Source organism: Pipistrellus kuhlii, unplaced genomic scaffold, assembly GCF_014108245.1.
Source record: "Pipistrellus kuhlii isolate mPipKuh1 unplaced genomic scaffold, mPipKuh1.p scaffold_m20_p_1, whole genome shotgun sequence".
Classification (NCBI taxonomy): domain Eukaryota; kingdom Metazoa; phylum Chordata; class Mammalia; order Chiroptera; family Vespertilionidae; genus Pipistrellus; species Pipistrellus kuhlii.
The window spans coordinates 72840004-72862524 of record NW_023425404.1 but is presented as its reverse complement, the minus strand read 5'-3'; the positions used below and the strand labels follow the sequence as shown (position 1 = coordinate 72862524).

General features: G+C 40.0%; 1 protein-coding gene across 5 annotated transcripts in view; it reads left to right on the top strand.

Moving 5' to 3' along the window:
- The window catches only part of SNX6 (sorting nexin 6), a 68931-nt gene that overhangs the window by 28485 nt on the left and 17925 nt on the right, over window positions 1-22521 (top strand). For all 5 annotated transcript variants that reach the window (XM_036451710.2, XM_045585346.1, XM_036451685.2 and 2 more), the window contains 3 exons: window positions 4554-4649; window positions 6759-6864; window positions 18183-18258. In XM_036451710.2, coding sequence (XP_036307603.1) covers window positions 4554-4649; window positions 6759-6864; window positions 18183-18258 — 278 coding nt within the window. The remainder of the gene's footprint in view (window positions 1-4553; window positions 4650-6758; window positions 6865-18182; window positions 18259-22521) is intronic.

The window sequence follows — 22521 nt, the reverse complement described above, 5'->3', positions numbered from 1 at the left end:
CATTCGTAGCTGGGAAATGACTTCCCTCCCTGTTCTCAGGAACTCTGATAAAGGGCTTCCTTCCTCTTTCTCAGCCAGCTTTCACCCCTGTGCCTTCCCCACCAGCCCCTCCTGTCACACTATCCTCCACCCCATCCACCCTCTGGCCAACTGGATTTAACCTTGCCTGGGAGTTTGGGGCCACTTGACTGTTCAACTCACTGGTTCCTTCTCTTCTTATACAAGCGTTCCGTGCCCCTGCCTGGCCAGAAGCCCTCCATGTCCAGGAGCAGAACAATTACCTTGTCGCCATAGCGACAAAGCAAGCATCCCACCGGGCCACTCACGCTGCCCGCTCTCAATGGCCGCCCCCCTGAGACTGGGGGACTCCGTCAGGGCTGAGAGGACTGGGCACTGCCATCTTGTGGCTATGGGCGCCGTCATCTTTGTGAGGGAGTGATGGTTAACTTGCATATTGCCCTTTTATTAAATAGTATGACAGCAGCCTTTGTCAGAAGGCTCAGCAAAGGAGCAATGGCTTCTGCCAGCATTTCTGTCTTGGAGAAAGCTGTCTTGTATTGTGGATTCCAAACATAGCCTTCTGTCCTGTAGCTTTTTTCCCCCCTATTCCCATTATAGTTGTTCTTTGTTAATTTTCACCTGAGGATATTTTTCCATTGACTTTTTTTTTTAGAGTAGAAAGGAGGGAGAGGAGATATGGATGTGAGAGAAATCACATCGATTGGTTGCTTTCCACGTACACCCCAACCAGGGCTGAAAATTGAACCTACAACCCAGGTTCATTCCCTTCACCTGGAATCAAACTCGACCCTTCAAGTTCACAGGCTGACACTCTGACCAATGAGCCACACCGGCCAGGGCAATATAGTTGTTCTTTACCCTCTCCTGCATTTTGACTTTGTTAGCAACCCTTTTGTCTTTATTTCTTTCTTACCTAGTCTAGATGCCTGCTCCATTATTTATAAGGTTATGACTTTAGACAGTTCTTTCCCATATTTCTTGAAAACTTATTTCAGTTCAAAGCAGTTCCTCTTGATCAGATTTCCACCGTGTTCATTGGGAATGGAAGCGAATCTGAAATCAAGTCCCTGACCTTCCTATATCTCCCACAATCCTCACCCACCCTGGCAGCCACACTCATTTATTAACTTCCTTTTTTTTCTTTTTTACATTTTCCTCTCCAATCTGGATGCCTTTTATTTCTTTTGCTTGTCTAACTACCCTGGCTAAACACTACAGTACAATGTTAAATAGAAATGGCAAGAGTAGAGACCCTCATTTTGTCTGTCTTAGGAGGAAAGCATTCACCATTAAATAATGTTAGCTGTGGGTTTTTCATAAATGTCCTTTAGCAAGTGGAAGAAGCTCCCTTCTTTTCCTAGTTTGTGAGTGTTTTTATCATGAAAAAAAAATCTATTGAGATGCTCATGTGCTTTTTGTCTTTAATTATATTAATGTGGTGTATTACATTGTGCTTTTCTATTTTGACTAAGATACCTTTCTAGCTATGCTGGATCCCATGTACTTCTTAATCTTTGGAATCTCTTCTAAGTTTCCTCTTTTTTTTTTTTTTTTTTTTTTTTTTTTCCCCCTCTTAACTCTGTGGCTACAGTATCCTTCACAACCCTTTTTCTCCATATACCCATTCATTTAAATCTGATGCTTCCAAGTTTCCTCATTGTGTTCTCAAATAGTCTATAAGTTCCTCTAAACTTCTGATTCCATAAATTATTCCTGAGTGATCTAATGTACTCTCTGGTTTCAGATTCTCTACTATGCTGTTAACTTATAAATCTGTATCACTCCTGAGTCCCAGCTATATTTATTAAACAACCTTCTGAAAAGCTCCATTTAGATGTTCTCTTGGTACTTTACACTTAGTTGAACTTTTCCTTAAACCTATGCTTCCTCTTATATTCTCTATTTTAAAGAAGGTGTCTTGACCTCCCAGTTCCTTAAAACCTGAAACTTACACCCTGGCTGATGTGGCTCAGGTGGTTTGGCAGCATCCTGTGCACTGAAATGTTGCTGGTTTGATTCCCAGTCAGAGCACATGCCTCAATCTCTAGTAGGGAGTGCAGGAGGCAGCCAATCCATGTTTCTCTTTCCCCCACCCCCTTCCCTTATCTCTCTAAAATTCAATAAAATTTTTTAAAGAAGTTTAAAAGCCTGAAAATTATCCATGACTCCTCCTACGCCCTCTTCCTACTAGAAGTCACCAAATCCCATCTGTTTTACTCCTTTACTATATTGGGAATGTGTCCACTTCTTTCAACAACCTCATCTGGGTTATTGAAGCTGCCTCTGGTCATTCAACCTTCAGTTGTTCTTTTTTTTCTCATTACCTTTCTCATCATTCAAGTTCCTTGGATGCTCTCCTAGTGTGTTAGGGATTCCTGTAATATTATACTCCTTACTAGGGGTGTCGAACTCAATCAGAGAAGGGGCCAAAATCTAAAATCCAGCCTAAATCGCGGGCCAAATGGTTTACTGAACAGTCATAAACTGTCATTGTGATGGAAACGCAGCGGAGTGCAGTGATGACAGCGCGGTGCGGGCCACATTGCAAGGCCTGGCGGGACGGATTTGGCCCGTGGGCCTTGTGTTTGACACATGTGCCTTACACTATATGCTTAATCATATGTTACTCCTTGAATCCTCTGCTACACTATAAATTATTTTAAGGACAGAGACCACCTCTTACTATAGATTTGTTAATGGATTGTTAAATGAGTAAATTAATGAACTAATCAATATCAAAAAAATGCAGTTTTAAAAAATCAGTGTGTATTGGGGGGCCTAAAGATAGAGCAGTGAATTCTAACTAGGAAGGGTTACTTGAAGAGAGATGTCTTTTAATTTGAATGTTTAGTCTGAATACCAATTTTGATGGGAGGAGAGGTACCATTTCAGGTACAGAGGAAAGGTAAATTGAGTCAGATTGTTGAAAATCTTTAATAACCTACTAAGGAGATTAACCTTTATTCTCCAAACATTGTGAAACTATAAAGTTATTGAGTAAAGAAGAGAGATACTCAAAATTTGATTTTGGAAAGTTATCCCAAAGCAGCAGAATGGATTGGATTGAGATGAAAGATGTTAACTAGTACTCTAGGCAAGAAATAATGAGGACATTTACTAGGAGAGAGTTAATACAAAGAACAGATATCAGACATTTGCTGGTAGAATTTGAGCTGTGAGAGAAAGAAATTGTAGATTATTTCAAGAATTTTAATGAGAGCCCTAACCGGTTTGGCTCAGTGGCTAGAGCATCAATCTGTGAACTGAAGGGTCCCGGGTTCAATTCCGGTCAAGGGCATGTACCTTGGATCCAGGCACAACCCCTATAGAGGGTGTGCAGGAAGCAGCTGATTGATGATTTTCTCTCAATGATGTTTCTAACTCCAGTAAAATATTTTTTTAAAGAATTTTAATGAGAGGTATGGGGTTTTAGGGAGTATATAGGAGTGTGAGAGACTGGTTGGATAGAGAATCATGAATAGGGACCAGGAAGAGGAAAAATTTAGAGGTTAAATTGTAGAGAGTGTATAATGAGTACTGTCTTAGACTTAGACTCATGTGATGTGAGATTAGCATAATCTCTATGTAAGGGTAAGATAGATAGATAGATAGATAGATAGATAGATAGATAGATAGATAGATAGAGTGTGTGTGTCCTAGCTGGTTTGGCTTAGTAGATAGAACTTTGGCCTGTGGACTGAAGGATTCCAGGTTTGATTCCAATCAAGGGCACATGCCCAGGTTGTAAGCTTGATCCCAGTAGAGGGCATGCAGGAGGCAGCTGATAATGATTTTCTCTCTCCCTCTCCCTTTCTCTCTGAAATCAATAAAAATATTTTTTTAATGGATATGATATAGGCAGTTGGCTCTATGAATCAGAAAAAGCTGAGGGGTAGTTATAGAGATTTGTGAGTTATTTACATAAAGGTGAGTATTGAAGCCATGCCAATAGATAAGGAAGTTAGATAAGATGCTCCTTTATGGGACACCCTGATGTAGCAGGTGGTAAAGTCAGAGTTAATAGGTGCTTCTCAGTTTTGCCACTCAAAGTCATCTTTTGTGTCCCTTGAACTGGAAGTTGCTGACACTGAAAACAGGGCAGTAGATGATGTTTGGATGAATTTAGAGTGAAGAATGTACAGAATAAATTTTCAGACCTTTTGCAGAAGCATATGGTGATATATTGTTCACCAATAAATTTTACATTTAAAGGAACTCCTGAGTTAACATTTTAGTTGTGTTTACATTACATAGTGGTAGGCAGAATAATTGCAACAGAATTATTAAATATACACTGAGAATGTAGGCCTTTTTGTAGATCAGCTGAATCTGAATCTTTGGGGTGAGGCCAGACTCTTCTTTAATTCCCTGAAGTTTGAAAATCATTAATATACATGATGAAATTGCTACTTCATTAAGTTTAAAAACTGGGATCCTTTTGAAATTGCCCTGTTGACAGCAAATTGTAAAAGAGGCGTTATTGTCCATTTGTAATTTTTTAAAATGCTAACTTCTACTTACCTTTCTTTCAGTTGAGTGTGCGAGGAAAAAATAAAAAAGAGAAACTTGAAGATTTCTTTAAAAACATGGTTAAATCAGCAGATGGAGTAATTGTTTCAGGAGTAAAGGTAAGATTTTATTTGATTAATAGGAGTATTTGAGAATTTACTCCTTTTTTAAAATATATATATTTTTTATTGATTTCAGAAAGAACAGATGCTCTTCAGTAGGACAAGAATTTATTCCTTTTAAAAGGAAGCTGGATTAAAAATTTATATGTGTAGAAGATATTTGAGTAAAAGAGAAATTTGGGCAGTAGAATCCTTAGCCCTAGGAAATTGGACCCCCCTACCTTGGATACACTCTTTAGAGCTTCCTTCTCCAAGAGTCAAAGATTTGCAGGTCCAAGGGAATTTGCCCACCTGAAGCCCACGCCCCTTCCTCCAGACAAAGATATCTAGGGTTCTAGATAACTGGACAGTGCTCCAGTTATCTAGAACCCTAGATATCTTTGGCCAAATTCCAAGCCTACCTTCAGGTCCTGCATGGGCTTTTTCCCTGAGTCCATCCTCCAGTGGGTGACAGTGCTACTGGGGGGTGTACTCTATGGGTGGTCAAGGGGTGACTGTAGAACAGCTGAGTAGAGGGAAGGCACAGGGGAGAAAATCAGTGTACAGGATGGACTGTTCAGCCACACGCACAAGAAATCCCTGTGGGCACCCTGCAGAGCTGCCGGGTGGGACATAAATGTGGCTCAGCAGTTGAGCAGCAGCCCAGGAACCAAGAGGTAACTGGTTCGATTCCTGGTCAGGGCACGTGCCTGGGTGTGGGCTCAGTCCGCAGTAGAGATGTGTGCAGGAGGCAGCCCATGGATGATGTTCCTCTTTCATTTTCATCAATGTTTCTATCTCTATCCCTCTCCCTTCCACTCTAATTAATTACTTAATTTAAAGAAAAGGTTTATCTTTCAAAATAAAAATAAAAAAGGACTCCTTCCATTTGTACACTAGCCCTTGGCCTTACAAATGTTAGGAGCGGTCCAGGATTCAGATTGAGAATTAGAAGAGTTAAGTTGATGTTTTGGTTTTGTCTCATAGTAGCTATATGATCTTGAGAAAAGTCTCTTTCTCTAAATCTATTTCCCATTTTCAAATGCAGTTAATAATACCTCCTGCCTCACAGGATTGTTAGAAAGACTGAATGAGATAATATGTGTAAAAATACTTATAAAGTTAATTATTTACCTACATAACACCTAAATTTTTCTTAATGGTATCCTAGAATGATACAAGACTTAATTTGTCTGAAGATTCTTACCATTAAAATATAAGAGTAAAATGCTTATATTACCCTATCAAGCAATTACTAAGCTATAAATAAGGCTGCTTTGACATCATTATCTGTTTTATAGATTCATCTACAATAAAATTTGGGTGTAAAGTACTATTTATTTGATTTATATTTTGATTTTTCAAAGATAAGTCAATTGATATGTTGTTAACATTTACAGTGTGGTCTTTGATAGCCCACATTTTCTTGTTTAATCTTCACTACAATTCTGCAGGTTAATGTTATCCCCATTTTTACAGTTAGGAGAACTGGTACACATGATTAAATGTCATTTTGTCAGTATTAACTTTGGCTTCTACTTTTCTGTTGATGTGGATCTTGAATTACATCATTTCAACTGGTGCTTTTTCAGTAAACAATGGACATTTTAGAAGAGAGGAAAGTACTGTTAATTTTTATTTTTATGTTTAACTTTGCTAAAAAAAATAAAAATTAAAAAAAAATTGAAGACAGTGGTTGATATAATTGCTCCCAGCCTTCTGAAATGGCCTATAATACACATAATAGACCAAGAGAAATAGATGTAGCCATCAGAATTTTTTTTTCTTTTTTCCTTTTCTCAAAAACAATTGGTCACTCCCACTGACAGTAATGCATTGGTTGGGGTGTAAAGGCAGAGCATGAGTAGGAACACGTTTCGGAGAACCAGAGGGGAGCTCTAAGCCTTCAGCCGCAAAACCATAGGAGATCTCTTACTTGATAGGTAGAAATTCATGTTTATTAAAGTCTGAACTTGTTGGTGAAATCAATATAATATCTGATTATTAAGGATAGGATAATGTTTTACTAATGACCTTTTGTGATTATAATAATAATAACAAATTGGTTTTTATATTACACTAAAGCAAACAATTGAAAAAAGTTCATATTTTCTTTTGATTCTATAGGATGTAGATGATTTCTTTGAGCATGAACGAACATTCCTTTTAGAATATCATAACCGAGTTAAAGATGCCTCTGCTAAATCTGATAGGATGACAAGATCCCACAAAAGTAAGGTTTTACTTACGTTATTTACAGTTTGTAAAAGTCTTGTTATAGAGCAGCATTTCTTAGACTGTGGTCTATGAAGTCTTGGTTCTGAGACCCTTTTTAGTAAGTCTGTGATGTCAAACCATTTTCATAATAATACTGTGATGCCTTTTGCCTTTTTCATCATGTTGATGTGTTTGTTTGTTTTTTGTTTTGTTTTTTAATGCCTTTGACCAGAATCGAACCTGGGACCTTCTGGTCCACAGACTGACGTTCTATCCACTGAGCCAAACCAGCTAGGTCAACATTTATATTCATAATGCAAAAGTCATCCTGTATAATATACAATTTGACCAAACGGCAGAATGACTGGTTGGCGGGGGTCGGGGGCCAGGGCCGGGGCCGGTAAACAGGCGGCACCAGGCCAGCCAAGGTACGTGCCAGCGTGCAGAGGAAGGGGACGGTGATGGGGGGAGCGGGAAGGGGGAAGGGCCAGCCTACCACAGAGGAAGGTCAGACTGTGGGCCTAAGCCGTCAGATATCCCCTGAAGGCTCCTGGACTGCGAGAGGACACAGGCCTGAGGCAACGCCCTTCCCCCCTCCCCAAGTACATGAATTTTCATGCACCAGGCCTCTAGTGATGAATAAAATTGCTGGTACCTTAGCACAAATCAAGGTAGTGGCATCAGACTACTAATAATAATAATCACTTACATGAGCCATTTTATGTAAGTATTTGTATAGACCTATGCTTTCATTTCTCTTGGGTAATATCTAATTCTTTCCCTCAAAATTCATTTAAGAATGTCCTTGAGCTGAAACCGGTTTGGCTCAATGGTTAGAGCGTCAGCTTGGGGACTGAAGGGTCCCGGGTTCGATTCCGGTCAAGGGCATGTACCTTGGTTGCAGGCATATCCCCAGTAGGGGGTGTGCAAGGGGCAGCTGATCGATGACTCTCTCTCATCAATGTTTCTAACTAACTTTCCCTTCCTCTCTGTACAAAATCAATAAAATATTATATATTAAAAAAAAAAAAGAATGTCCTTGAGTACACTTCTTTTTTTCATACTTTATGTAGTAAAATGGGAGCTATGCATAAAGCACTTTGTATACTGAAGTATGATGGTTCTTTCTATTAAAGCATTTTAATAATTGACTTGCAACTGACCTACTTTTTTCACAAAACACCACTTTTACTTAAAAGAATGGCCAACAGATTATGATTAGTCAGACTTTAGTGTTTGTTAGACGTTTTCTTAAAAATTCACTGAGTCTATCACTATAAGGAAAACAACTGACAGTATTTGTGGACAATGATAAAAGTCAAGCTTTTCAGCAATAATTAGAAGTTCAGAAAACTTGTTCTCATTACCATGAGTTTGCATAACAATAATTAAAGACTTGTCTGAAATTCCATTCTTGATTTTTATAAAATGTTTAAAAGTTGCTGTGTTCTTCATTTGCTTCTATGGTGTGTTCTATTTTATGTCTATTTCGCTATATCAATTATATTTTAAAAGCCAATAAAAATAATTGGTAAGATTTTGAAAAAATAAAGACTTGTCTGAGATTAATGATATTAGTGAATATTTTTGATATTGTACACTGAAATGTGTCAACTTTCACGTATGTCAAGATTTACATCATTTAACCGAAACCGGTTTGGCTCAGTGGATAGAGCATCAGCCTGCAGACTGAAAGGTCCCAGGTTCAATTCCAGTCAAGGACATGTGCCTTGGTTGCGGGCACATTCCCAATGGGGGGTGCTGATCGGTGATTCTCTCTCATCGATGTTTCTAACTCTCTATCCCTCTCTCTTCCTCTCTGCAAAAAAATCAATATTTTTTTTTTTTTTTTTAAAGACATCATTTTTTGCTGGGACCGGTTTGGCTCAATGAATACAGCGTCGGCTTGGGGACTGAAGGGTCCTGGGTTCGATTCCGGGCAAGGGCATGTACCTTGTTTGTGGGCAGATCCCCAGTAGGGGGTGTGCAAGAGGCAGCTGATCGATGACTCTCATCGATGTTTCTAACTCTCTCCCTTCCTCTCTGTACAAAATCAATAAAATATATATTTTTAAAAAACAGATTTTAAAAAGACATCATTTTTTGTTTAATAAATCTTTATTGTTTAGATTATTTTTTTAAAATATATTTTATTGATTTTTTACAGAGAGGAAGGGAGAGAGAGAGAGAGCTAGAAACGTCGATGAGAGGGAAACATCAACCAGCTGCCTCTTGCATACCACCCACCAGGGATGTGCCCGCAACCAACATACATGCCCCTGACTGGAATCGAACCTGGGACCTTTCAGTCCGCAGACGGACGCTCTACCACGGTTTCAGCTATTGTTCAAATTATTACAAATGTGTTCCTCTCCCTCCCCCACTCAATTGCTACCCTCCACCAGGTTCCCACCCCACCCTCTGTCCTTTCCCCATCCCCGTTGTCCTCATCCATAGGTGCACAGTTTTTGTTCAGTCTCTTCCCGCACCCTCACTCCCCTTTTCCCCTGAGAATCGTCAGTCCACTCCCCTTCCATACCTCTGATCCTATTATATTCACCAGTTAATCAGATTTTTTAATTCCCTTGGTTTTTAGATTCACTTGTTGATAGTTGCATATTTGTTGTTCATAATTTTTCTTTTTTTTTCTTTTTTTATTTTATACAGAGAGGAAGGGAGAGAGATAGAGTTAGAAACATCAATGAGAGAGAGTCATTGATCAGCTGCCTCTTGCACACCCCCTACTGGGGACATGCCCGCAACCAAGGTACATGCCCTTGACCGGAATCGAACCCGGGACCCTTCAGTCCCCAAGCCGAGGCTCTATCCATTGAGCCAAACCGGTCCCTGCTGTTCATAATTTTTCTTTATCTTCTTCCTCTTCCTAAATAACTCCCTTCAGCAATTCATATAATTCTGGTTTGGCGGTGATGAGCTCTTTCAGTTTTTTTTTTGTATTTGTGAAGCTCTTTATCTGGCCTTCGATTCTGAGTGATAGCTTTGCTGGGTAGAGTATTTTTGGCTGTAGGTTCTTACTATTCATTACCTTGAATATTTCTTGCCATTCCTGTCTGGCCTGCATGGTTTCTGTTGAGAAATCAGCTGACAATCGTATGGGTGCTCCTTTATAGGTAACTATCTGCTTTTCTCTTGCTGCTTTTAATATTCTCTCTTTGTCTTTTGCTCTTGGAATTTTAATTATGATGTGTCTTGGTGTGGTCCTCCTTGGATTCCTTTTGTTTGGGGTTCTGCGGGCTTCCTGGACTTGTAAGTCTATTTCTTTCCCCAGGTGGGAGAAGTTTTCTGTCACTATTTCTTCCAGTATTCTTTCGGTATCTTCTCTCTCTCTCTTCTGGAATCCCCATAATTCTGATGTTGGTTCACTTGAAATTGTCCCAGAGGTTTCTTACACTATCTTCAACTTTCTGGATTCTCTTATCTTCTTGGTTCTGTGGAGGAGTGTCCTCTGGCTCTTTGTGTTCTAAATCTTTGTCTTGATTCTTGCAATCTTCCATTCTGCTTTTAGGACTCTGTATAATATTTTTTATTTCAGACAATGTTTTCTTCATTTCTAGTTGATCCCTTATTATTTCTAGTTGCTCCCTTTTCATATCCTCATTTATTTTATCGGCCTTTTTTTTAGGATTTTCTTGAATAACCTTATAACTGTAGTTTTGAACTCAATGTCCAATCTTTTCTTTTCCTCCATCTCCTTCCTTTGTGTCTTTCCTCTTGTCTGCATTTTAATTGTTTCCCTGATTTGATGGAATAGTTTTGTGTGCTAGGTGTTCTGGTAGAGCCCAGTAGCACAGCCTTCCCAGTTACCTGCGGTGGACAGTCTTGGTGTAGCCCTTTGTGGGCTGTGTGTTCAGTCTTGTTGTTAAGCCTTGCTTATTGTTAACACCGTGTTTTCCCGAAAATAAGACATCCTCTAAAAATAAGACCTAGCGCATGGAAAAATAAGACATCCCCTGAAAATAAGACCTAGTGCATCTTTGGGAGAAAAAATTAATAAAAGACACTGCCTTATTTTCGGGGAAACAGGGTATCACTGGGAAGCGTTGATCTCCAAGCCAATTGGCTGTGAGGATCAGCAGTGTCTCAGCTAGGAGGGCTTCTGTACTCCCATTTGGATGGGGTGGGGTCTCGGGGTGGCGCAGACAATCTTTGGTTCCCTGTCAGTCTCGCCTTAGAAAAGTCCTGTTTGTGGAGAGTTTCGGAAGATTGGTTGCAGGCGCGCACGCACCTCTTTGGTAAAGGCGCAGACAAGCTTTGTTTTCCGGCCAGTCTCTCCTTAGAGAAAGCCAGCCTCTGGGAGAGCTTCTGTGCTCAGCTTGGATGGGGCAGAGTCTTGGGTTGGTGCAGACAAGCTTTGTTTTCCCTTGGGCTCCTCCCCAAGTCCCGCAGTAATGGCCTCTGGCTTCACACACCTCCGACAGATCTCTGCCCGATGCCTGACAGTCTGGCCTCTCCCTGTCTGGGGCCGTCTATCAGAGCAATAGGGTGATTCTGTTTTTCTCTCAAACAAGAAAACCAGCCACGTTAGCTGTCCGCCCTCTCTGTGCGCCTGGAGTAAGTCAGTAGTGAACTCAATCCGGCCCTTCCTCTCCGCGCGCCTTTTCACGCGCACAGTTCTCCGTACCTTCACAGTTCCTGAGGGTCAGCGCGCCTTCTCTCTCCTTTCCAGATGGCACAGCCTCCTCTCAGCCAGCCTTCCGGTGCTTCAGGGCAATGCCTCCCCTGTTTTCCAGTTCTAAATTCAAATTTGTTGTAGTAGGCTGCATTCGGGTGTCTACCCTATTCCGCCATCTTGGTTTCTCTCAAGAGCCAAGACATCATTTATTGAACCGATACTTCCTAAATGTATAATGTTATAAAATTGTGTGTGTAAACGATCCATTCAAAATGCAAGATAGGCTAATGGTTTTTAGTAGCTTTATTGATGTATAATTGATATCAGTAAGATGCAAAGTTGAAAGTATGCAATTTGATAAGTTTTGACATGTTTAAAATCATCACTAGAGTAAAATTAAAATGAACATAACTATCACCATCAAAACTTTCTTTGTGACCCTTCGTAATCCCTCTGTCCCACTCATGTATCCAGGCAACCACTCTCTTGCTTTTTGTCTATAGATTAGTTTGAATTTCAAGTGGAATAATACACTTTATTGTCTAGCTTTGAAATTCAACAAAATTATTTTGAAATTCATCTATGTTGTGCATATCAATAGTTTTGCAGAGTGATATTTCATTTTATGGATATATTATGATTGTTTATCTACATAGCTGTTGGTGAACATTCGAGTTGTTACTATAATAGCTTTTGGCTATTGTGAATAAAGCTTACATGAGCCATTTTATGTAAGTATTTGTATAGACCTATGCTTTCATTTCTCTTGGGCAATATCTAGAAATAGAATGGTTGGGTCATGTGGTGAAGTATAACTTTTTTAGAAAATGCCAAACTCGCCAAAGCCGGTTTGGCTCAGTGGTAGAACGTCAATCTGCAGACTGAAAGGTCCCGGGTTCAATTTCGTTCGGGGGCATGTGCCTTGGTGGCGGGCACATCCCCGATGGAGGGTGTGCAGGAGGCAGCTGGTCGGTGTTACTCTCTCATCGACCTTTCTGGCTCTCTGGCTCTCTCCCTTCCTCTCTGTAAAAAAAAAAAAATCAATAAAACATATATATATATTTTTTTTTAATGACAAACTTGCCAAAACCGGTTTGGCTCAGTGGATAGAGCGTGGGTCTGCGGACTGAAAGGTCCCAGGTTTGGCTCAGTGGATAGAGCATCGGTCTGTGGACTGGAAGGTCCCAGGTTCAATTCCGGTCAAGGGCATGTAGTACATTGGTTGCGGGCATGTCCCCAGTAGGGGGCGTGCAGGAGGCAGCTGGTCAATGTTTCTCTCTCATCGATGTTTCTAGCTCTTTATCTCTCTCCCTTCCTCTCTGTGAAAAAATCAATAAAATATTTTTTTTTTTTTTTAATGAAAGGTCCCAGGTTTGATTCTGGTCAAGGGCGTGTATCTTGGTTGCTAATCGATGTTTCTCTCTCATCATTGTTTCTAACTTTCTATTCCTCTCCCTTCCTCTCTGTGAAAAACCAATCAAATATATTTTAAAATAAAATTTTTTTTAAATAAAAATGCCAAACTTTTTCCCAAAATGATTATACAATTTTACATTTCTATCAGCTGTGTGTGAGTTATTCTTCATTCTTGTTAAGGAGGATAATCAGGCCCTAGCTGGTCTGGCACAATGGATAGGGCATCAGCCTGCAGACTGAATGGGTCCCAGGTTCGATTCTGGTCAAGGGCACATGTCCGGGTTGCAGTTTTGGACCCCAGTAGGGGGCATGCAGGAGGCAGCCAATCAATGATTCTCTCTCATCATTGATGTTTCTATCTCTCCCTCTCCCTTCCTCTCTGAAATCAATTTTTTAAAAATTTATTTTAAAGAAGGTCTTTTTAATTTTAGCCATTCTAATAAGTATAGTGTTGTATCTTTTTTTTTCATTTTTTTATTGAAGTATTATCTGTGTACATATCTTACCAATTCCCCCCACTCCCATATATGCCCTCCCTCCCCAGAGTTTTGCGTCCATTGGTTATGCTTATATGCATGCATACAAGTCCTTCGGTTGATCTCTTATCTCCCCCATATCTCCCTCCCCTCCCCACTGTAATTTGATAGTCTGTTGCTTTACTGTCTGTACTTATCTTTTTATTCATCAGTTTATAATGTTCCTTATTATCCATAAATGAGTGAGATCAGCCGAAACCGGTTTGGCTCAGTGGATAGAGCGTCGGCCTGCGGACTGAAGGGTCCCGGGTTCGATTCCGGTCAAGGACATGTACCGTGGTTGCAGGCACATCCCTAGTAGGGGGCATTCAAGAAGCAGCTGATCGATGACTCTCATCAATGTTTCTAACTCTCTACTCTGTATCTCTCTCCCTTCCTTTCTGTAAAAAATCAGTAAAATACATATATTTTTTTTTTAATGAGTGAGATCATGTGGTGTTTTTCTTTTCATTGACTGGCTTATTTCATTCAGCATAATGTTCTCCAATTCCATCCAGGTTGCTGCAAATGATGAGAATTCCTTCTTTTTATGGCAGCATAGTATTCCATTGTGTAGATGTACCATAGTTTTTTTATCCAATCATCTGCTGACGGGCACCTAGGCTGTTTCGAAATCCTAGCTATTGTAAATTGTGCTGCTATGAATATAGAGGTGCCTATATCCTTTTTGATTGGTGTTTCTAGTTTCTTAGGATATATTCCTAGGAGTGGGATTACTGGGTCAAATGGGAGTTCTATTTTCAGTTTTTTAGGAAGCTCAACACTGTTCTCCACAGTGGTTGCACCAGTCTGCATTCCCACCAGCAGTGCACGAGGGTTCCTTTTTTTCCCCGCAACCTCGCCAACACTTGTCGTTTGTTGATTTGTTGATGTTGGCCATTCTGACAAGTGTGAGATGGTACCGCATTGTCATTTTGATTTGCATCTCTCGGATAATTAGTGACTTTGAGCATGTTTTCATGTGCCTTTTGGCTTTTCTTCTGTCTTCTTTTGAAAAGATTCTATTTAAGTCCATTGCCCATTTTATTTATATATATATATATATATATATATATATATATATATTTTTTTTTTTTTTTTTTTTTTTTTTTTTTACAGAGAGGAAGAGAGAGAGATAGAGAGTTAGAAACATCGATGAGAGAGTAACATCGATCAGCTGCCTCTTGCACACTCCCTACTGGGGATGTGCCTGCAACCAATGTACATGCCCTTGACCGGAATCAAACCTGGGACCTTTCAGTCCGCAAGCAGGCGCTCTATCCACTGAGCCAAACCGGTTTCGGCTCATTTTTTAATTGGATCATTTATTAAGTTGTATAAGATGTCTGTAGATATTGGAGATTAAACCTTTATCAGTGATAATATTTGCAAATATGTTCTTCCATACAGTGGGCTTTCTTGTTGTTTATATAGTGTTGTTTTGGTGTGGTTTTAATTTGCATTTTTCTAATAACCAGTGATTTTAAACATCTTTTCTTGTATAAGTTCTCCAATTTTATTCCTCTTTATAAAAGCTATTTTGGCCCTTGTTGGTTTGACTCAATGGATAGAGCGTCGGCCTGCAGAATAAAGGGTCCCAGTTTCACTTCTAGTCACGGACAGATGCCCAAGTTGCAGGCTCAGTTCCAGTAAGGGGGAGTGCAGGAGGCAGCCAATCGATGGTTCTTTCTCATTGTTGATGTTTCTATCTATCTCTCCCTCTCCCTTCCTCTCTGAAATCAATAAAAATATTTTTAAGGTTCTTTGGCCCCTCTAGGTAGTTTATATTTTCATACAGATTTTAAAATCACCTTGTCACTTACTACAAAAAAATGCCAGCTAATATTATAATTGGAATTGTATAGAATCTATAGATCAATTTGGAGAGGATTGACATTTTTAAATTGATCTTCTATACATGAATATGGCATACTTTCCATTTAGTTAGGTCTCTAAATTCTTCCAACAATGTTTTATAGTTTCCATTGTACAGATCTTATACATCTTTAGATTGATCCTTGATTATTTCTGGATGCTTTGTAAATTATGTGTTTTTTTACCTTTCAGTTTTTTGTTTTTTGCTAATGTTTAAAAATACAATGTATTTTCGATATTGATCTTATATCTTTCAACCTTAATAAATAAATTCACTAGTTCTAGTAACTATTTTATAGATTCCTTAGTATTCTCTATATAGATGATCATCTGCTAATAAAAATAATTACATTTCCTTTCCAGTTTAGATGCCATTTCCTTCTTTTCTTTGCATCATTGTACATTGTACTGTAGTATACCTTCCACTACAGTGCTGATGGAAGTGTTGAGGGCAGGCATCTTTACCTTGATCCTTATCTTCTTGGGATATTTGGTCTTAAACCATTAATTGTGAAGTTAGGTGTACGTTTCCTAGATGACTCTTTTTAGGTTGAGAAAATTCTCTTAAGTTACTAGTTTTCTGAGTGAGTTTTTTAAAAAAATTTTTTATCTATTTCAGAGACGGAGATAGAAACATCAATGATGAGAGAGAATCATTGATTGGCTGTCTCCTGCACTCCCTCCTACTGGGAACTGAGCCTGCAACTGGGGCATCTGTTTGTGTGTGTTTTTTGTTGTTTTTTGGGGGTTTTTTAATGTATTTTATTGATTTTTTACAGAGAGGAAGAGAGAGGGATAGAGAGTTAGAAACATCAATGAGAGAGAATCATCGATCAGCTGCCTCCTGCACACCCCTGGGGATGTGCCCGCAACCAAGGCACATGCCCTTGACCGGAATCAAACCTGGGACCCTTCAGTCCACAGGCAGGCACTCTATCCACTGAGCCAAACCGGTTTCGGCTGGGGCATCTGTTCTTAACTAGAATTGTCACCCCATGCCGACATCCAGCCACAACCCAGGCATGTTGATCAGGAATCGAACCAGACTCCTGGTTCATAGGCTAATGCTCATCCATTGAGCTACACTGGTCAGGTCAAAGTTTCTTTATAAAAGTTAAATTTTAGTCTTATGGGTTTAATTTTTTTGTTTGTTTTTAGTGTTTTGTTTTTAATTTTTGTTTAATCCTCACCTGAGAATATTTTTCCATTGATTTTTAGAGAGAGTGGAAGAGAGGGCAAGAGACAGAGAGAGGGAAACATCGATGTGAGGGATATATTGATTGGTTGCCTTCCATATGTACCCCGGCCAGGGCTGGGTATTGAGCCTACAGCTAAGGTATGTGCTTTTGACCGGAATCAAACCTGGGACTGTTCAATCCATAGGCCAACACTCTTATCCACTAAGTCAAACCAGCTAGGGCTAATGTAATTTTAAATAATATAATAAAGTACAATATAATGTAAGGATTACTGTTTCATTAGGGAATAAACACATCAAAGCCTTGTAAAAATGCATAGACGAGCCAAGACCGGTTTGGCTCAATGGATAGAGCGTCGGCTTGGGGACTGAAGGGACCCGGGTTCGATTCCTGTCAAGGGCATGTACCTTGGTTGCAGGCATATCTCCAGTAGGGGGTGTGCAGGAGGCAGCTGATCGATGACTCTCTCTCATCGATGTTTCTAGCTCTCTATCTCTCTCCCTTCCTCTCTGTACAAAATCAATAAAATATATTTTAAAAAAAAACAAACAAAAAAAATGCATAGACGAGTTAAGTGATATACGTATATGTCCAAGGTCATGTAGCTGGTGAGTTTGAAAGATGGGCTTGGGCCCTAAGCAGTTTGGTTGGTTCTAGGTCCAGCCTCTTAACCATAGCATTCTACTCTCCTTTCTCTGAACCCAATAGAAGCATCTGTTATACATAATCTTTTCTCAATGAGTGCATTGTCCTGTGGAACAAGCCCTAGGAAGAGTGTTGTGCTAAAGTTTGGTACTTTGCTTCTAGTACCCAAGAATAATGGTGGCACCATTTATCTAGTTTCCCAACGTCATAATTTCCCCTCCTACATCAGGTCTACTGTTTATAAATCCTCCCTGTTACCTTTCCTAAATATCCTTTAGCTTTGTTAGTTCCTCTGTGCTCTCACTGTTCCCACTATCTTGATCCTGGCCCTCAGTTTCTAGGTTGGTTACTCCATTTTCTGTGTCTCTGCACTTCTAGTCTTTATTCTAGGAAGCGGTATCTTTTTTTATTTTTTTGTTAATCCTCACCCAAGAATAATCGAGCCTGCAACTGGTTCGTGCCCTTCAGGCCACAGGCTGATGCTCTATCCGCTGAACCAATCTGGCTAGGGCAACAGTATTTTTTTAAAAGTAACATCTTTATCAGGTTGATGTACTACTACTATGATTATAAAATGTTTAATGACATCCATTCTATAGAGCAAATGCAGACTCTATCATGCTTTAACCTTTTTTCCTAAGATGCTTCCAGTTAATTTTTTCATCTTCAATTGCATCTACTTTCCCTCTGTACCCTTCAGTGCCATAGTCCCAGAAGGCTTTCTGATTATACAATGTTCTTTTATGCCTCTCTGGCCTTGATCCATGCTCTTCCCTTTTTACTTGAAATTATCTTCCTTACACATTACCTGGTAAAGGTTTGTTCATCCCACAAGCGCAAACTCATTCTGCAGAGTCTGTAAATCCTTCTCTGACTTACTCAGGTGAAATCATCTGTTTCTACTGCTACCAAAGTAGTTTGTATCTCCTTCTAAAGTAATATTCATCGTATTGTATTATGGCTATCTCCTATTACATTGTTTGGCAGGTAGATGCTCAGTATTTTTGAATTAAAGAATAAATATATTAAATTCTTGAACCTTTTTCCATAGGTGCTGCAGACGATTACAATAGAATTGGTTCTTCATTATATGCTTTAGGAACTCAGGATTCTACAGATATATGCAAGTAAGGATTCTTAATTTTTTAAAAACAGTAAATATAAATAAAACAAGCAGTTTGTTGGCAGGCTGTGCACACACAATATTTCAGACCCAGCAGACATTTTAGAATATTTTTCTCAAAATACATTGATAACAAGGAGCTTCTCTAAGTCCGTGTCAATTTTTAAAATCTGGAAAATAAAAATGGACCTTAGTGTATATATTTTTTAACTTTACAAAGTTTCACTTGATGAAAATGGGCTGGTGTGTATGTATAAGGGTGAAATGGAGAGACATACTATATGTCAAAATATTCTTAGGTTTTGATAATGTTTGTTAAAAATTAAAAATGCTGTTTGGAATTACATACATGTATTTCATAGGAGGCCATATTGACTTTTTTTTTAATTTATTTTAGAAAGAGGGAGGGAGGGAGGGAGGGAGGGAGAAACATTGATGTGAGAGAGAAATGTTGATTTGTTGCCTCCCGCATGTACCCTGACCAAGAATCTAATCTATTACCTTTCAGTATACAGGATGACTTTCCAAACAACAGCCACACCTGCCAGAGCCAGATTGACTTTGTTTTTTAATCCTCACCTTCGGACATGCTTAGAAGGAGGGAGGGAGGGAGACATATAAAAGTGAGAATTTAGAAACATTGAAGGAGGCTGCCTTTCATATGTGTCCTGACTAACCATCAACCTTTCGGTGCACAAGATAACGGATGCTTAACCAACTGAGCCACTCTGTCGGGCCCAAATTGACTTTATATTTTTTTTTTTTTTTTTTTTGATTTTTTACAGAAAGGAAGGGAGAGAGATAGAAAGCTAGAAACATCGATGAGAGAGAAACATCGACCAGCTGCCTCTTGCACACCCCCTACAGGGGATGCGCCCGCAACCAATGTACATGCCCTTGACCGGAATCAAACCTGGGACCTTTCAATCCGCAGACCGACGCTCTACCACTGAGCCAAACCGGTTTCGGCTTTTTTTTTTTTTTTTTTTTAATATATATTTTATTGATTTTACACAGAGAGGAATTGAGAGGGATAGAGAGTTAGGAACGTCGATGAGAGAGAAACATCGACCAGCTGCCTCTTGCACACCCCCTACTGGGGATGTGCCTGCAACCAAGGTACATGCCCTTGACCGGAATCGAACCTGGGACCTTTCAGTCCTCAGGCTGACGCTCTATCCACTGAGCCAAACCGGTCTTGGACCAAATTGACATTTTTTTAAATATATATACTTTTTTTATTTTCAGAGAGGAAGAGAGAGAGAGAGAAGCATCAATAAGACAAAATTATTGATTGGCTGCCTCCTGCATGCCCCCTACTGGGAAGGATGGAGCCCACAACCCGAGCATGTGCCCTTGGCCAGAATCGAACCTGGGACCCTTCAGTCTGAAGGGTAATGCTACATCCATTGAGCAAAACCAGGTAGGGCACCAAATTGACGTTTAAAGTGAAATTTAATGCTATCAGTTTGTACTTTTTAAAGAGACTGGCTGTTCTAATTTTTATAATTTAGTGAATATTAAGGCAGTCAGATGAGGAAGGTGTTTGCATGTTAGTGTAAATCACCCTCTGGAAGTTTGCCTACACAGCTGTCCTTTATATGGAATGCTAGTTTTTCACTTTAATTTTAATCTAACAGGATTTAATTTAGTTGCTCCTACAATATTGTTTTAACCCAACTCTTCAGTGAAAAATAATTCACTTCTTTTTAAACGTTAAGTGAGAAAACTATGTTCATCGTTCATGACTTTCTCTAAACCACAACCTTGAACTTTTCCTCTAACGTAGCTTCTCAGTAGACATGTAAGATGCAAGTTTTTCAGCAAAGCAAGGTACTGTAGTTTATACTACTATTTAACATGCTTGTCTTCCCAAAGAGTTAGTTCTTAATTCTTTAATAACATGAAAAAAAAAGGGCAACCTTGCCCAGTGTTATCTGACATAAACCTGTCAAAGCAAGTTCTTTGAAGTAAAGTGACCCTTCATGAAATTGTGTTTTAGCTTTCAGTAGTATTTGCCCTAATGCAATTGTAGTGCCATCTATAGCTACCTATTTTACAGGATACCCTTTAGTAGTTTTGCATTGGTTTTTTTTTTAATTGGTGGTGAGAGGATGTTTAGTTAAAAGTAAAAGTGGCCGAAACCGGTTTGGCTTAGTGGATAGAGCGTCGGCCTGCAGACTGAAGTGTCCTAGGTTCGATTCCGGTCAAGGGCATGTACATTGGTTGCGGGCACATCCCCAGTGGGGTGTGTGCAGGAGGCAGCTGGTCAATGTTTCTCTCTCATCGATGTTTCTGGCTCTCTATACTATCTTTCTCCCTTCCTCTCTGTAAAGAATCAATAAAATGAGAATCCAAGATGGCTGCACAGGTAAACACCTAGCTGCAGCCGCACACAACAATTTCAATAAAATACAACTAAAATATAAAGTGGACATTACCCAGAACTACTGGAAAGTCGACTGATTGGAAATTCTACAACGAGAAGCAAGGAGAAAACCAGAAGGAAGAGCGGAGGAGCTGTAAAAGCCTAAGGTACGGAGACACGCGGAGAGGACGGAGACGGAGAGGAGGGAGGCCGAGTGCCTGGCTGGCGTGCCCTAGCAGGAAGGAGATAAAAGCTCCAACTGTGCTGGGCCCCAGTTCCGACTGCTCTGAACCCCAGTTCTAGGCCAGACCCCGGGGACCCAGGCTCAAACAGAGGAAGCTGGGCTGTAAGGCGGAACCCCGGGGGAGCGACGAAAGGAGGTCCCAGAGGCTCGCACATTGAGCGCAGAGAAGGGACGGTTGGCTGTGTCGCGGGATTGCTCTCGTGGGAAGGAGACGGGCTCCAGACTGCTCTGAACGCCACCTCCAACTCCACTTCCAACTGAACTGAACCCCAATACCGGGCTTATTGGGAGAGAGCCTAGACTGTTTGGTAGCAGGCGAAAATCGAGGGCACCTTTCTCTCAGAGGCCCTTGCAATGAGTACTAAAGGACCCTGGGGATTTCTAAGACTCAGGAACCGCATAGGGCGGGGCTGACAGAAGCCAAAACTGTAGGCTCCACCCTGAAACCCCGTCCCATCTGTAACTGCGAAAATGCCGAGACGAAATAGATTACAAATGAAAGAAATGGAGGACAAAAAGCGACTGGATATAGAGTTTAAATCTGTGCTTATAAGGCTTTTCAAGAATTTCCTAGAAAAGATCGATAAGACCTATGAGGATATGAAAAGAGATGAACTAGAATTAATAAGGAATCAACAAGAAATGAAGAATACATTGTCTGAAATAAAACATATTTTACAGAGTCCTAAAAACAGAATGGAAGATCGCAAGAATCAAGTCAAAGATTTGGAACATAAAGAGCCAGAAGACACTCCTCCGCAGAAGCTAGAAGGCAAGAGAATCCAGAAAATTGAAGATAATATAAGAAACCTCTGGGACAACTTCAAGCGAACCAACATCAGAATTATGGGGGTCCCAGAAGATGAGAGCAAGATATCAAAAACATACTGAAAGAAATAGTGACAGAAAACTTCCCCCACCTGGTGAAAGAATTAGACTTACAAGTCCAGGAAGCGCACAGAACTCCAAACAAAAGGAATCCAAAGAGGACCACACCAAGACAAATCATAATTAAAATTCCAAGAGCAAAAGACAGAGAATATTAAAAGCAGCAAGAGCAAAGAAGATAGTTACCAATAAAGGAGCACCTATATGATTGTCAGCTGACTGCTCAACAGAAACCATGCAGGCCAGACAGGAATGGCAAGAAATATTCAAGGTGATGAATAGTAAGAACCTACAGCCAAAGATAATCTGTCCAGCAAAGCTATCACTCAGAATCGAAGGCCAGATAAAGAGCTTCACTAATAAAAAGAAGCTAAAGGAGTTCATCACCACCAAACCAGAATTATATGAACTGCTGAAGGGGGTTCTTTCAGAAGAGAAAGTAAATAAAGATAAAAATTATGAACAACAAATATGTAACTATCAACAACTGAATCTAAAAACCAAGGAAATTTTTTTTAAAATCTGATGAACAATATTAACTGTTGAATATAATAGAATCAGAGGTATGGAAGGGGAGTGAACTGACGATTCTTGGGGAAAAGGGGAGAGGGGGGTGTGGGAAGAGACTGAACATAAACTGTGCACCTATGGATGAGGACAATGGGAGTGGGGAAAGGGCAGAGGGTGGGGTGGGAACCTGGTGGAGAGCAGCAATGGAGGGGGGGAGGAACATTTGTAATAATACAATATCAACAATAAAAGTTTAT